Consider the following 15,517-nt stretch of genomic DNA (forward strand, 5'->3'; position numbering starts at 1 on the left):
CCCCATTGCACACTGCATGGCTATGCCCGTCTTCGTTAGCCCGAATAGTGTAGAAAAGTGGAACCTTAAACCCCATTCGGTAGGACTATTCATCACAGATCATGGTGTTCTATAGATTGAGGACATGACCATTCGAGATCTGAGATAGAGAAACACTATTGGGACTAGAGAGTGAATATCACTGTCTATCACTGACTATCAGGGTTCTAGAGATTGGGGGGGCACTATATACTATTCAAAAAAAGTAGGGGATATTTGATTTTGGGGGCATAATACTAAAATATGCAAATGACTACGAAAAAAGTCACTATAGAACCTAACAGAAGAAACATTTCCAGTTACATGTGACGCCCAAACGCACCAATAGCTACCGCATGGAATGCAGGTGATGCTTGGGATCATCATGGGGGTCCAACCCAAGATTTGCACGACTCTGACTTTGAATGTTACAGTCATTGTGGCATTGAATTCCAGGGTGGAAACATCAGTTTAATTGTTTTAGTGACCAGAAAACAAATTTTGATATGCGTCGGCTTACCCAAAATGAAAGGTTACGTGCCCTTGGCATGCTACAGATCGGCACAACACAGGCGGTTGTGGCGCGGACGATGAATGTTTCTCAGTCTGTCATAAGCAGGCTATGGTCCAGATACCGTGATACACAATCTGTACAGGACAGACCACGCTCAGGTCGACAACTCAAGCCCAGGATCGATTTATCCGTACCTTGGCCTTGAGAAATCGTGTCAGCAAATCAGATCAGCGCTCGTCTTCAAACAGACACTGGTGTGAGAGTGAGTGGCCAGACGATTCGGAATCGACTGCATAAGGGTCACCTTCGCGCCCGACGTCCTCGCGTGATCCCTTGTTTGAGAGATCATCACATTCAGGCAAGACGTCGTTGGTGTAGGGATCGTCAACACTGGGATAATCGACGCTGGAGCAATGTGATGTTTTCAGATGAGTCAAGGTTCACTGTTGAGTTTTTGGACAGACGTAGGAGGGTGTGGCGTCGTCGAAACGAGCGCTTCCAAGACGTTAACGTTAATGATCGATTTGGGGGTGGTTCTGTTATGGTGTGGGGAGGCATCACTGTTGCTGGAAGAACGGCTTTACATGTTGTTGCAGGGCGTGTTACAGGCCAGTACTACCGGGACAACATCTTGGCAGTCCATGTTGTGCCGTTCGCACGACGTCATGGCCGCCGTTTCATCTTCCAGGATGACAACGCAAGATGTCACAGGGCAAGGATCGTTACAGGTTACCTCCAACAACAGAACATCACCACATTACCTTGGCCAGCACTGAGTCCCGACCTCTCCCCCATCCAGCATGTCTGGGACATGCTTGGACAGAGGTTACGTCAACGTCAACAACGTCCTGCCAATGTCCAAGAACTTGCTGCTGCGTTGCAACAGGAATGGGACAATCTGGACCAAAATGACCTTAGAGGTCTTATTAGGAGTATGCCACGTCGGATCAATGCTTGTTTGGCAAACAGAGGAGGATTTACCCGTTACTGACTTGGTTGTAATGCTGTGGTAACTTTGCTGTTTGACCCCGGGTATCATTTTACCCTTATAATGGTCAGTCTGTGCCTTACTTAGTCTAACGATCATTTGGAATAAATCGATGAATGTGAACTTCATTTCATTTTGTCATTTGTTTCTTCGTCAGTTTCATTAGGTGACTTTAATAACACTTAAAAATCAAATATCCCCTACTTTTTTTTAATAGTATATATCACAGACTATCAGGGTTCTAGAGATCATCAGAAGGGGGTGGGGGTAGTAGGGTTTGGGGAAGAGCCAGAAAACCCAGACAGACAATCCTATGCCTTAACATGACCCTACCCTTATCACAAAAGTTTTCTAATGGAAATGGGGTTTAAGGTCCTACTTTTTTTTTTATAAAACATAACAGACAGCCATTGTTTAGATGTTGTTTATATACATTGTCACTTACATAGTTGAACCTTTGTTTTTTCCTATTTATTCTCTAACAACAAATTATTACACATGGTGATTAAATATTTCTCCATTTTTACACATGATTGATTATTGGTTAAAATATCGTCAGTGTCTGTGCTTCTGTTACGCTGCCATGCAAGGTGTATATCTTAGAGGGAGACCATTAGGCTGCCACGCAAGATGCCTACCTCGAGGGTAACCATTAGGCCGCCATGCAAAGTGTGTATCTCAGAGGGAGGCCATTAGGCTGCCTACCTCAGAGGGTGACCATAAGGTGGTCAAGCAAGGTACCTACATCAGAGGGAGACCATTAGGCTGCCACGCAAGGTGCCTACCTCAGAGGGTAACCATTAGGCCGCCATGCAAAGTGTGTATCTCAGAGGGAGGCCATTAGGCTGCCAGGTAGGGTGCCTACCTCAGAGGAAGACCATTAGGCTGTCACGCACGGTGATAACATCAGAGGGAGACCATTAGGCTGCCACGCAAGGTGCCTATCTCAGAGGATGACCATTCAGCGGCCACAAAAGATGTCTACCAAGGTGCCTTTAATCCAACTAGGCTTCCACATAAGGTGCATATGTCAGAGGGGTGCAGTACTGACCTGTGCGTGATACCATTTGATTAAAGTAATTATAGTAAATAAATCTTATGATATTCAGTTTATCTACTCAACAACCAAAGATAGGAAAGGGGATCCTGTGGCTTTGTCTGACACCTAAATATCATGTTTCCAAATTAAAATTTTGATATCTATTCATTAATATTGTAATACAAGACATTAATTAACTTAATAGTAAATAGAGTATATACTACTCTTAGAATATAGCCATTTTATAATAGAATCATGTAGCTATGTCATGTACATCCATCAAAACAACACACAATGATCATCAACAAAAGTTGCTGCAGTGATTATCTATTAATTCCATGAATAAAATATCCAATCAGCAATCTGTGATAAATTCTGTTAATTTCTAATGCTTTTTAATTTATACTTGAACATCATGGAAGGAGAAGTGTTAAGCATTTAGCTAATGGACCATCCAGAACTATCGCTTCCTCTAGCCCCTCAAACTGCCAGTGAATAGCTGTGAACTATTTAAGGGAGAGAGAGAGAGAGAGAAATGGGGTTTAACATCCACTCGACACAAACTAGGTCATTTCGGGACTACTGTTTCAATTTTATTTCAATAATTCACTTGTGCATAGGGGTCTTTAGCAGTGGGAGGAAACCTGGAGGTTCCAGGGAAAACCCACAAGGTTGGACAGGTGACCCTACTCTTTGTATGCCACTTGACTCAATGATACAACATGCAGTGTTAACCATTCAGCAACCCAAACCCCTAAACTATTAAAGGATGTATACTGCAACTCAGAAGGGCTTTGAGGCAGTCAAGTAACATTGGTTTTGGGGTGGTTTCAAAAATGAGTTACAAAACTCAATATTAAAAATATCAATTTTACTCAATGATCTGGTGTAGTCAATATATACACGTACCATTGTACCAGATGCCAAAAGAAATAACCCAAAATTTCGGACCATATAATCCTCATATTATAAGAAATCCCATTAAAACTACAGTCACACATTTGGCATATCTCTGGATTCTGGATTCAATCAACACACAAATTTGAATGTTTATAAATGTTTTACGAGTTATAGTTATCATTATCGAAATAACGAGAATCGTTTTTGTAGAGTTCCTTCTTTACTAGCTAAGGCACCTTCAATATCATCATATTGAGGTAACTTGTCTAATGTTCCATAAGCAGCAACAGCTGGTTTTGTTCGTAACATTCGATTTGCCACTCTTTTGATATCATCTGCTGTAATCTTGCCTATAAATATGAAAAAAATATCTTATAAATAAATGATATTTCCAAGGCATTTTTGTGCTTAAACATACATTATGCAATAGCTAAATCTGCCTATTTCAGGTCTTTCTTTAGACCTGAAATGTTATCTAAATTATTAATTAGACATTAATTAACCTATCCAGACCATAATCAACTCTAGATGTCATCGCTAGCCTTCGATATTTACTGGATTTAAATCCGATCTGCTGCTCAACGCTCATTCATGATTAAATCCAAAAATGGATAATCGAGACTATGTTTTTTATCGTACTGACTTTAGTAATGATGATCGAGGCTAGGCCAAAAATTCAATCGCTAAATTCTTGGTTCAGAGTGGGTCAATATGACTGAAATTTTCAGCAAATTTTCTTTACATTATCTAGTTTTTAACTATTATAGTGAAAACTGCCAGCTCTTTATCTAATCTCCCATAATGTATCTTTAAGGAACTTGATTCATGGGAAAATAAATCCGGACAGGCTGGAGAAATACCTAGTGAAATACCAAGTGATAAAAAAATGACGCAAGCCAACAGTGAGGCTGATGTCCTCTGCCACAATCCCATAATACACAGATGACACATTAATTAATTGCACATTTATTTTTTTCAAAAGTATTAAAGGCTCAATACCACTCTTGTTGTAACTGAATAATATGTTCCAATCTTTATTCTGGTCAACAAATTATACTATTTTACAATATTCCAATTAATTGATGATACAAATTTCACCTTAAAACACCTAATTTAAAAAATTGGAAAAATTCAACTAAATGATTTGAAAAGCCTAACGTAAAGCTTTTCAAATTTGACTTGGATTTAAAAATATTTTCAAACCCTCTGGATAATGGATTTAATGGATAATTTACACAACTTAGAATAAGGCTATTATTTATTTTCTGGAGCTGTCAAGCCAACAAGAGTGTTATTGTCCCTTTAAGCAATCAAACTGCTTATCTATGCGTAGTCTAAGCAGAAAATATTCACAATTGAACTCAGTAAAGGTTTTGAAGTACGATCTGGTAGTTTTATCACTCGACCAATGAAACGGCTTACTTCTGCTTAGCGTTAGCAGAAAATGTTAATCAATGAACTCAGTCAAGGCATTCACCTAATGAACATCTACATCAAATTTAAACATTCTACCTCAATTAAAAGCAGAGTTATTATGTTCCAAAGTCTTGACCACTTAGCCCAAGTGGAAAATGTGCATGATCAAACACTGTTAAGGCATTCCCCTAATAAACACCTACACCAAGTTTAAACATTCTAGCTCAATTAGAAGGAGAGTTATTGTGTCCCACAAAATGTGACGGACAGACGAACGAACAGACCCATTTAATAGTCTCCCCTGCTTTCTTCGAAAGGCATGGGGACAAAAATAAAAAAAACATATAGACATACCGATCTGTTCATAATAATACATTGGAGGTTTACGCACTCCAGCTGCCAATACCTGTCGAGCCAAGTCTTCAAACACAACAGGTCGGGCTTCTAGATTCATCATCAGCATAGACTGAAGTTGTCTTTTAGCTCGTTTTAATTCTTTCTAATTAGAAAATTAAAAAAAGAAATAATATATTTCACTTTAAAGACATTATTTTTTTTCAGACATAGCAACAATTATTTTGAGTATTCCTGTCTTAGTTCAATAATCTACACAATACTTCAATCATATTAAGACTATCCCATAGTGTGTAATACAGTTGATGAAATGAAATGAAATGGGGTTTAACGTCCTATTGCTCCAAACTGGGCTAATGAAGACAGGCATACACCATACAGTGTGCTATGAGGGAAATTTTGCCCGGGCGGTGGCGCTACGGCCTACTCTTATATCAAATTCCAACTGCCAAGGGATCTTTTACATGCACGCCAATGTGTACACAGGACCTTGGGTTTTCGTACCATCCCAACGAATAGACAGCTGTCCTTGACAGGCCCTCAATCTTGCATCACCGATAAGGGGAAACCACGACGGAAAATCAGGATGAACTTTCTCGGCCAATGCAGGGATCGAACACCCGCCCTTCAGGCTAGCAAGCCAGTGTCTTGCCCCCTTAACTACCATGGCCCCTGCAGTTGATGAGAATTTTGCAATGGTTTATAACATTGATGCTATTTCACCCATATATTCCGGACACGTCCTTACGCTATTTCCTAAACGTCCTACCAGGAATATGCTCAATCGGACATCAAGATATGGTGAATAATATTTAAAATTCCCAAATTAATTGACTGTACTGTTATAAACTGTCCTTTGTTCTTGTAGACAAATGTTCTAATCAATAGACCTACCTCATAGATATTACCAGATGTGTTCACTAATTCTTTTATAACAACTTCTACTAGCTCCCTTAGCTGAAAAAAAAACCAAAACAATTCTTAATTAGTAAATACTCATTACAAATCAACAGACAAAATAGTAACAAACAAACCAAAGATGCCAGATTTTGTACAATTATACCGGTACATCAAACAGACAAAATAGTAACAAACAATCAAAAGATGCAAGATTTTGTACAATTATACATTAAAATATCAAAAGCAAAATGCTGTCAACATTTAAGATATGACATAAAAAATGGATGGGTTAATAAAGAAGATGTTTCTGTGGTGTGTGATGACTCTGTGATGGTGCCCCACGCAATTAAAAGGTTAAAAGAGAGAGAGAGAGAGAGAGAGAAATGGGGTTTAACGTCAACTCGACAAAAACTAGGTCATTTCGGGACTAACATATGGTTTAATTTTATTTCAATAATTCGCTTGCGCGTAGGGGTCTTTAGCAGTGGGAGGAAACCAGAGGACCCGGAGAAAACCCACGAGGTTGGACAGGCGAACCTAACCCTTGTCACGTACTACCAGGGTTTCGAAACCACGCCAGTTGACTCAATGACCGGCCTTATGATACAGCACGCACGTGCTAACCATTCGGCCATCAAACCCCCCTGAAAAGGTTAAACATCGCTATCCAGGATGGCTGAACCAGTGTAATATTCAACAATTTTAACAGTGAATGGCGGACAGCTACTACTGTTAAAAGCTTTCTAGATGACTCCATTCAAATCTACAATAAATTAAATATTGTCTTCATGACGGAACCAATAGTAACTATTGTCCATTAGAAAGGATATAATCATGAGTAAACAGTTAATTTTGACAAACAAAATAAACAAATCAGACCAATTTACTAGCAATTTTGTCATTTTTAAGCTTTGGGATGCCATTTCAAAAGATCTGGTACATGTAGTTATAGCCAAGGTTTTCAAGCTGGTTTTTCGAGTCCTGAAGGTTCATAATATCCATTTTTACCCTGGGAGACTGGTATGCAGGCCTAATGCCCTTCAGGGTACCGGTGTCCAAAGGGTTAAGAAAGTAATTAAGAAAGGTACAACTTCATGGATCATCTCCTTTAAAAACCTACCTGAGAAGGATGAGCACTAGCGTATATACAGAATAAACCACTATCATTATAGGCATGATTAAATGCTGTAGCATTATAAATCCAATGATATCTGAAATAAAATCAACAACAGATACATCAAATGTTTTTTGGGAATCTCATTTGTCCAACTACTTTCAGTAAAACAAAATGGGTTTAACTGGGCTAATGATGATGACATAAGCCATGCAGTGTGCTTGCTACAAGGGACAAACAGTAAAAGATGGGCTTAAAGTCTTTGTCCCATGCATTTCCTTGCCAGGCTCTCCTAACGGTACAACTGGCAAGGAGGTCCAAGATTGACAAATTCTCAAGAAAAATTAAGACCTCAACCTCCTGGTTAGTGAGTCAGCTGAAGAGCTAGTGGGTCCTTAAAAAGTCTTGCCCTAGCTGAAGGAAGTGTTGTGTATGGATCCCTAAGAGTCTTACCCTAGCTAAAGTAAGAGATGTGCTTCTGATCACAAAAGGTTTTACTGTAGTTAAGTGCTGTGCACTGGTTTAGGAAGTCTTATCTAACTATATACAGCCCTTGCTGTTATTGGGGTCCTAAAAGGTCTTCTTCATAACACAATGACCAATTTGAAAAAAAAAACTCCATAAAGAACTCTGAAGAAATAGTGGAGTCATTTCGGGACTAACATAGGTTCAATTTTATTTCAATAATTCGCTTGCGAGTAGGGGTCTTTACTAGTGGGAGGAAACCGGATGACCCAGAAAAAACCCACAACCCTATTCCTTGTCACGTACAACAGGGGAGTCAAAACCACACCAGTTGACTCAATGACAGACCTTATGATACAGCGCACACACACACTAAACATTCGGCCATCCAACCCCGCTGGATGGATGCTGGAAGGAGGTAACAACAGTCCACATTAAATGTTTTTGTACTTGACGCCTTACCTGTTTAAGACATTGAGATATAATCGTGTGTACATCCCTTTACCTGGTCCACCAGCAGAGAATGAACCCCCTCCTCCCATCAACATATTTAACACACAGAAGGCTATAAAATCAGGATCTTTATGTGAACAGCCTTCTAACCCAATTACCACATGTCCTAATTCTGGCATCGGTGTTGGTCCTAAACTTACATTAGATAAATCTTTCTCAACCTGTAAACATGATCAACATACTGTCAATTTACACATTTCAACGACTTATCATCGGAACCTGTGAAGATAAACACAAAGGGAAACCGGGCAAGAAAATCCAATGGAACTTTCTCAATTAAAACATTGAGATTCAACCTATGACCTCCTGATTCGTGAGCCGTTATATGCCACATACTCATGGAGTTACTGTGTGAATATAAATACTGGCAAGAAAACCCCAGAAGAACTTTCTCAATTAAAACATTGGGATTCAACTTATGACCTCGAGAGCTCCTGCTTCGTGAGCCTCTATGCCCCATACTAATAAAGTCAATGTAGCTCAGTAGACCCAAAAGTTTGTTTGTCACATAACATTGGAAATTTGTTATTGTTGTTCTAGCTTTATTGGAGGCTTCTTTGGGTCTGGGTTAAATGCCAAAGTGAATATAATTTAACTTGTTAGACAAGTCTATCAACAACAAGAATCAAAAACTACTGACTTGTGAGACATTGCCATATTAACAATCACCCTGGCTCTAATGACCAAGATGTCCAGTAGACCTCTCTCTCATATGACCATGAGGTTGATGATACGGTCAACCACCAAGGATCTAATGATAACAACCACTGTGGATGATCTTGTCAACTGCTATGGCTCTAATGATATCGAAGTGGAATGATAACTAGTTGAAAACACTGTAACCAATATGGCTCTAATGATAACAATCACTGTGAATCCAATGATAATGTGATGAAATATCACTGTAACCCAGGTAACATTTAAACAGCCAGCTTTACACTTGATACACGTACAATTTACATGATTTTTAGTTATTTTAGGCGATTTTTTCGAAATTTCAAAGAAAGATTTGATATTGAATGAATGTGATAGAAAAATGGCTAAATACGCAAGATTAAACAACACCCATGTTACAGTGTGTATTGTCAATCATAATAACAAGATGGAAGGTACTGTCAACAATCTGGTTAAAACACAGATCCTATTTCATTTCGTTTTTTATAGTTCAATATTTCGTTTTACTTGTCTTTACTACACTATGATCTGGAAGAGTTGTTATATAACCCACGTTTTTGTTGAGGTGAGCGACAGTCTGTTACAGCGAGCTTTTGGCGTGAGGTGCACAGAACTGTGGGTAATCCACTAGAAACATCAATGCTGATTGGTTAATCAAATGCCTGACGCCATGGGGTCAAAAGTCGCTCTTATGACCTCTGACCGGACCTCCCAAAACATCTGATCAGATCTTCGTGTAGTGTAGGCTATCGAAAGTATAAAAAAAAAAAATGAAACGAAATATAGATCTGTATTTTATTCAGATGGCTTGTTTAAAAAACTTACTTTAACAACACCTCCAGTGTATTGTGACATAGATTCATCCATTCGTTTCTTCTTGTCAATCAAATCATCATTCTCCAACCAGATTGGTTGTTTTTCTTTCACCATGTATAATTGAGCTAAATCAACAAGATGTGCATGATCAACACCTACACCCGCTATCACCGTACGACTGGGTATATGAACGTTTTTAAGATAAGTATATAAAATATTACGGTCTATTTTTTCTATATTGTCATGTGCACAGAACTTGGGTAATCCTAGAGTATTGTTCCGAAATGCAGCCTAAAAAGAAAAGAAAATACAAAATTAATGTCCATGGAATAATTGGGTTTAACAACCACTCAATACCATGTCATTTTGGGACTAAAATATGGTAACTTTTTATTTCAAATTTTGCTTCGGCATAGAACTGAAGTAGGTGGCTGCTATTATACCCAAAAATTTTTTAAATGATTACACGGCTGAAAGCTACGGATTAAACCCATGACTTGCAAAGATAACGGGTTCTATGATCTACAGTCTTGACACATCCAAACAATTCAACACCTTTTCCTTGCCTGGTCTCCTGTTCTGGACATGGGGAATCCAGACATGTGGAATCCCGAGCAACTTTCATACAATCACCTGGTTCAACCGAGGATTTCCTGGGGTCTGTTTCACGAAATTTTATCTAAAATAAAATCCAAATTTTAGTAATTTGATTGGTTAAGTACTAAAATCAATCTAATATTATCCAATCAAATTACTAAAATCTGGATTTCATCTTAGTTAAAATTTCGTGAAACAGGCCCCTGGTTAGTGAGCCAGGGTCATACTTGCTGAACCACCATAGTTCCTTTTGTATCCAGAACACAATGATCAAGTGTGTACATGAACTTACAGCATGAATCATTTCCATAAGTATAGGTTCTGGATCAGGTCTCATCTGTAAAGATTCCAGTTCAAATGCTATAGCTGTCCTTGTATCTTCAAGCTGGTTAACAAATAAAAAACAGTGAGTTAAAATAATTGTCAGAACATTCACAGAAAACCCCCACAAATACAACCTTTAACAAACTAGTCTTTCGGTTCATTTCTAACTTCTATTATGCTCCAAAATTTCAATTCTGAGATTGCAAGATAACCACAGGTGAGAGAGAGAGAGATGGGTTTTAACCTCCACTCAACACAAACTAGGTCATTTCGGGACTAACATACGGTTCAATTTTATTTCAATAAATCGCTTGCGCGTTGGGGTCTTTCTTTGGCAGTGAGAGGAAACAGGAGGACTAGGAGAAAACCCACGAGGTTGGGCAGATGATCTTACTCCTTGTCATGTACAACCGGGAAAATGGAAACCATGCCAGTTGACACAATGACAGACCTATGATACAGCGTGCCTGTGCTAACCATTCGGTCATCCAAACCCCAGTTAGCAGACTCAAATACATATAGTCTGAACAAGTGCTATAACGAAACTTCGGGTCCAAGCATCGAAAGGATGTGTCTCTTGTGTAATGGTTCTATTTTTTTCAGAATTTTACCAATACCTACCTCTTGGTCAGTAATTTTAGGACGTAAAATTGCCTCTCCCAATATATTTATGACGGCTGGTAGACCAGATCTTTCAGCTGATACAGCATAAATTAACGTATCTCTGTAAGCAATCAAGTATATTAAGTAAGATTGGGACCAATAATATTAAACGACAGACTTAAGGATTCTCATTTAAGGAATGGAGGAATACCTTAAGAGTAATGAAATGGGTTTAACATCCTACTGTTCTGCACAAATTGGGCTATAGAAGACGGGCATATACGCCATACAGTGTGCTACGGCCAAGGGTTCTTTTACGTGCACACCAATGTGTACACAGGATCATGATTTTTTTTTATCCCATCCAAACAACCATACGTTGCACCTTGCCAGGCCCACGGTCTTGCTCCACTGACGAAGAGGAACCACGCCGGATATTCCACATGAACTTTCTTGGACAACAAGGAGATCGAACATGTGACCTCTGGGTTAGCAAGCAAAAATGTTACTCACTGAAATACTGTGCCTCCTTATTTATTTGTGTAAGCACTATAAAGCATGGGAAACAATTATTTTGAACAGCATATCTAAAGGTTTAGACTATATCATAATAATAAGCAATTAATAAAACAAAACAATCTAATCGTCTTGCAGGATTTACATTATTCATTTGAGGTCATATAAAAATTGTTTTCCACAAGTGTATATGGATATATATACAATACAAAAAAATATTCATCTGAACCTTGATGACTGACAATCACATATTCCACCATGCTTCTCCAAATTTTGAAAAATCTGATCTCGGCTTTCAAACTGACTTGTTTCCTAAAATTATATATAAAAAAAGAAAAACGAACATTTTTTTTCATTATCTACAGTAATTATAATAAATTAACCTGAATATCTTAAATATATCTTCAAATTTAATTAATCAAGATGACTTTTGCTAAATTTTTAGTTTTTCTATGTGACCAATTCTTAGAACAGTTTAAATTTGTATCTTTTCTATGTATTTAATTTGTTTTTTATTGAACAGTCTTTCAAAGTTTTATATATACCAACCCTCTCCCCGAAATACTATTTAACCAATTCAATGAAATTTACTCACCCCAAATGCTAACTTTTCCAAAAAGTGAGAAATTCCACTAGGATAAGCTACTTCATACCGTGATCCAGAATCAATAGCAACTGCAAATAACATAACAATGTATTCGTCTTTTATTCTTATAGAATAATTCGATTCACCAAAGTTAATTTACATTTCTAACTAAATATACATGTACCCTTTCAAAAGGCTTACTGGGTTAAATTCCAGGGTGGACAGTGAAATTTACTCAGGATTTTCCAGTCTTCTGTCTAGTTGTTCGGATGGTACGAAAAACCGAGGTCCTGTGTACACATTGGTTTGCATGTATAAGATCCCTTGGCGGTTGGAATTCAATATAAAAATTGGCCGTAGTGCCGCTGCCCAGGCAAAATTTCCCTCATAGCACAATGTATGGCATATGCCCTTCTTCATTAGCCCAGTTAGGGAGCAGAACAGTAGGATTTTAAACCCTATTTCATTTCATTTAATTTTTAAGCTTATGTTTCTCACACTGTAGTGTCTGTGTATGATTTTAAATGTACATGCATATACAATAAATCAGCCATTTTCTGATTTTGTGGTCCAGTTTTAAACTCAAATATGACTGGCCATTTTTCTTAACAAGCTTTTTCTTGACATTGCCTGTGAAAATTGATGAACTTTTCTGTCTGCTTTAAGATTTTTTTTCCTGTTAACCCAAATCCTATCCCTGCCTTATTGAAAGAGAGAGAGAAATGGGGTTTAACGTCCACTCAACACAAACTAGTCATTTCGGGACTAACACATGGTTCAATTTTATTTCAATAATTCGATTGCGCGTAGGGGTCTTTAGCAGTGGGAGGAAACCAGAGGACCCGGAGAAAACCGACGAGGTTGGACAGGCGACCCTACTTCTTGTCAGGTACAACCAGTGAATCGAAACCCTGCCAGTTGACTCAATGACAGCGTGGACGTGCTAACCATTCGGCCATCCACCCCCCACCCCCACTTTATTGACTGTGGTCTTAGAAATGACAGGGACGTATACTAACCTCCAACAGTACAGAATTCACCAAATACATTTTCTGATGTCACAGTAAGTCCATTATCTAACACAGTGACATGTGTGTCATGCGTTGTATTTCCAGAAACTGAATACTGGGGCAATTTCAAATTAGGTAATGGTTTCGATAGAGGAATATCTGTAATTTTTTCTATTGATTTACCACCATCGCTGCTAAATGCCCTTGCTAAGCGTCTTCTGTAAAAAAATTAAATATCATCAAAATATAAGTTTAAAGATACATTATAATGGGAGATTAGATTAAGAGCTGGCAGTTCTCGTTATAATACTAATAGTTAAAGACTAGATAATGTAAGGGGTATTTGCTGAAAATTTCAGTCAAATTGATCTACTCTGAACCAAGAATTTTACTTTAGCGATTGAATTTTCGGCCTAGCCTCGATCATCATTACTAAAGTTGGTACGATAAATCATGTATGAAAGTTGAGCAGCAAATCGGAACCTAATCCAGTAAATATCACAGGCTAGCGATGACATCGAGTTGTTTATGGTCTTTAAATAATGTCTATTTAATAATTTAGATAACATTTCAGACCTAACTAAAGAAAGATCTGAAATAGGCAGATTTAGCTCTTGCATGTAATGCATGTTTAATACAACAGAAAAAAATACCATGGCAGTCACCAAGTTTTGGTCCCAGTGTGAGTGTCAATGAAATTGGATGTCTGTGTACCGGTAATACTATTAGTAATAGTAAAACAAAATAAGAATTTCCTTGAAAAAAATTGACAGCTTTGTAGCAATATTAACCACAATTTCCATTGATCGACCAAGATATGGCGGAGAGAAAGTAAGTACGGTTCAGAAGAAGAATGATAACATTTTGTCTGTAAACAATCATTTGACTTTGAACAGAAAAATTTAATGACATTTTGTGGAATTTCTATTTTTCATGACATTGAATGATGTTGCCAAATTAAAGTGGTGACATATTTTATACTGAAGGCGATATTAATCGGTCGACAAATATTTCTCCTTTTAGTATCAATAACAAAATTTTATTTTTAGTCTAACCTAGTTAATTACCTTGCATATTTACAGCACGTGCGGTTGATAGCATGACTTGCCATGCGAGTCGCCATCTTGCTTGTCGTGGATAGGTCTTCGATTACGACAATGATACAACCATTATGGAAAACCGTTTTGGCCTAAATTTTATATTCATAGTAAATGTGAAATGCCTCCAATCAAAAGATTAACACACAAGAGTTCAATAATTATTGTGAAATAAACAACTTAATACACTAAAATAATCTTTTGAGTAAGGCTGTATATTATGTAGGCTTAGGCTATGGAAAACACAAAAACGATGCTTATGCAAAGGAAGAAGACAGTATCTACACTTAGGGCAAAATACGTTTTATGGTATCATTGTGATCAGCAGTATCTGCTCTGTCGCATGTAAAAGATTTCATTCATGCATATCAATAAGGTAAAGAGATATACAGTGTCGATTTGGGCAGTACATGTAAATTGCCCCGGTATTTATAACTAAGGGAGTAAGTGTAGATAGGCTACTGCCATTCTCCTTGATACATCTATGACAACTCAGGACGAGATTTTGGCAGTAAATGTAGAATGCACTGGTATAAATACGGAGAAAGCAGTAAGTGTAGATACGGTGACGTTCTCCTAGATAAGAAACCTCATCTCACAACCCTCCATGTTTCGAGGTAAGAGATGGTGCTATATGGTTTCAAGTGTCAAACTCCCAACGCTAATCACAACGGAATTCAAATAAGCAAAATTGACAATTTTTTCTTCAAAAGAACGATTGATTATTATTATTTATAACATTTCTGTCACCAACAATTAAGCAGAAAATCCTACCTGACACGGCCACAAATCCCCTCTTTTTAAATCGAAGCGATAATAGATTGCTCTTTTTGATTGCTTTCTCCGACATTTTAAATTTACATCTTTAACACATAAAGGCGGGGCCTTGTGTACAATAGCCAGTCAAAGTACTAACCTGATCCGAGTTGCGCAGGAGTAATACATCGTATTTATGAATGTCCGTATCAATTTTCACAAAAAAAATGCTTGTCAATATTTGCTGATAAATAAAAGTTGTTTCAGTTGATTGGACTGCGTATGTTTAGTAAGTTCTAATAGTATTAAATTAACT

The 15,517-nt window shown here is 37.8% G+C and overlaps 1 protein-coding gene across 1 annotated transcript; it reads right to left on the minus strand.

The window, feature by feature from the left end:
• Nucleotides 1–1,928: 1,928 nt before the first annotated feature.
• Nucleotides 1,929–14,509, minus strand: LOC126814558 (mitochondrial-processing peptidase subunit alpha). Its single transcript, XM_050539803.2, has 12 exons — nt 14,416–14,509; nt 13,358–13,566; nt 12,348–12,427; nt 11,982–12,064; nt 11,255–11,357; nt 10,602–10,694; nt 9,722–10,003; nt 8,171–8,382; nt 7,250–7,340; nt 6,124–6,186; nt 5,230–5,374; nt 1,929–3,809 (listed from the first exon to the last, which is right to left on the minus strand). Exons 1-12 carry the CDS (start codon nt 14,469–14,471, stop codon nt 3,640–3,642), a joined length of 1,587 nt encoding a protein of 528 aa, XP_050395760.2. The 5' UTR covers nt 14,472–14,509; the 3' UTR covers nt 1,929–3,639.
• Between the last annotated feature and the right edge of the window lie 1,008 nt (nt 14,510–15,517).

This window comes from Patella vulgata, chromosome 1 (genome assembly GCF_932274485.2).
Source record: "Patella vulgata chromosome 1, xgPatVulg1.2, whole genome shotgun sequence".
Lineage (NCBI taxonomy): Eukaryota > Metazoa > Mollusca > Gastropoda > Patellidae > Patella > Patella vulgata.

Coding starts and splice junctions, on each gene's coding strand:
- LOC126814558 (XM_050539803.2), bottom strand. CDS start 14,471: ATGGCGACTCGCATGGCAAGTCATGCTATCAACCGCACGTGCTGTAAA. Junction 8,383..9,721: donor ACACTGGAGGTGTTGTTAAA/GTAAGTTTTTTA, acceptor TCATGTTTACAG/GTTGAGAAAGATTTATCTAA. Junction 3,810..5,229: donor GTATTATTATGAACAGATCG/GTATGTCTATAT, acceptor TCATATTTATAG/GCAAGATTACAGCAGATGAT.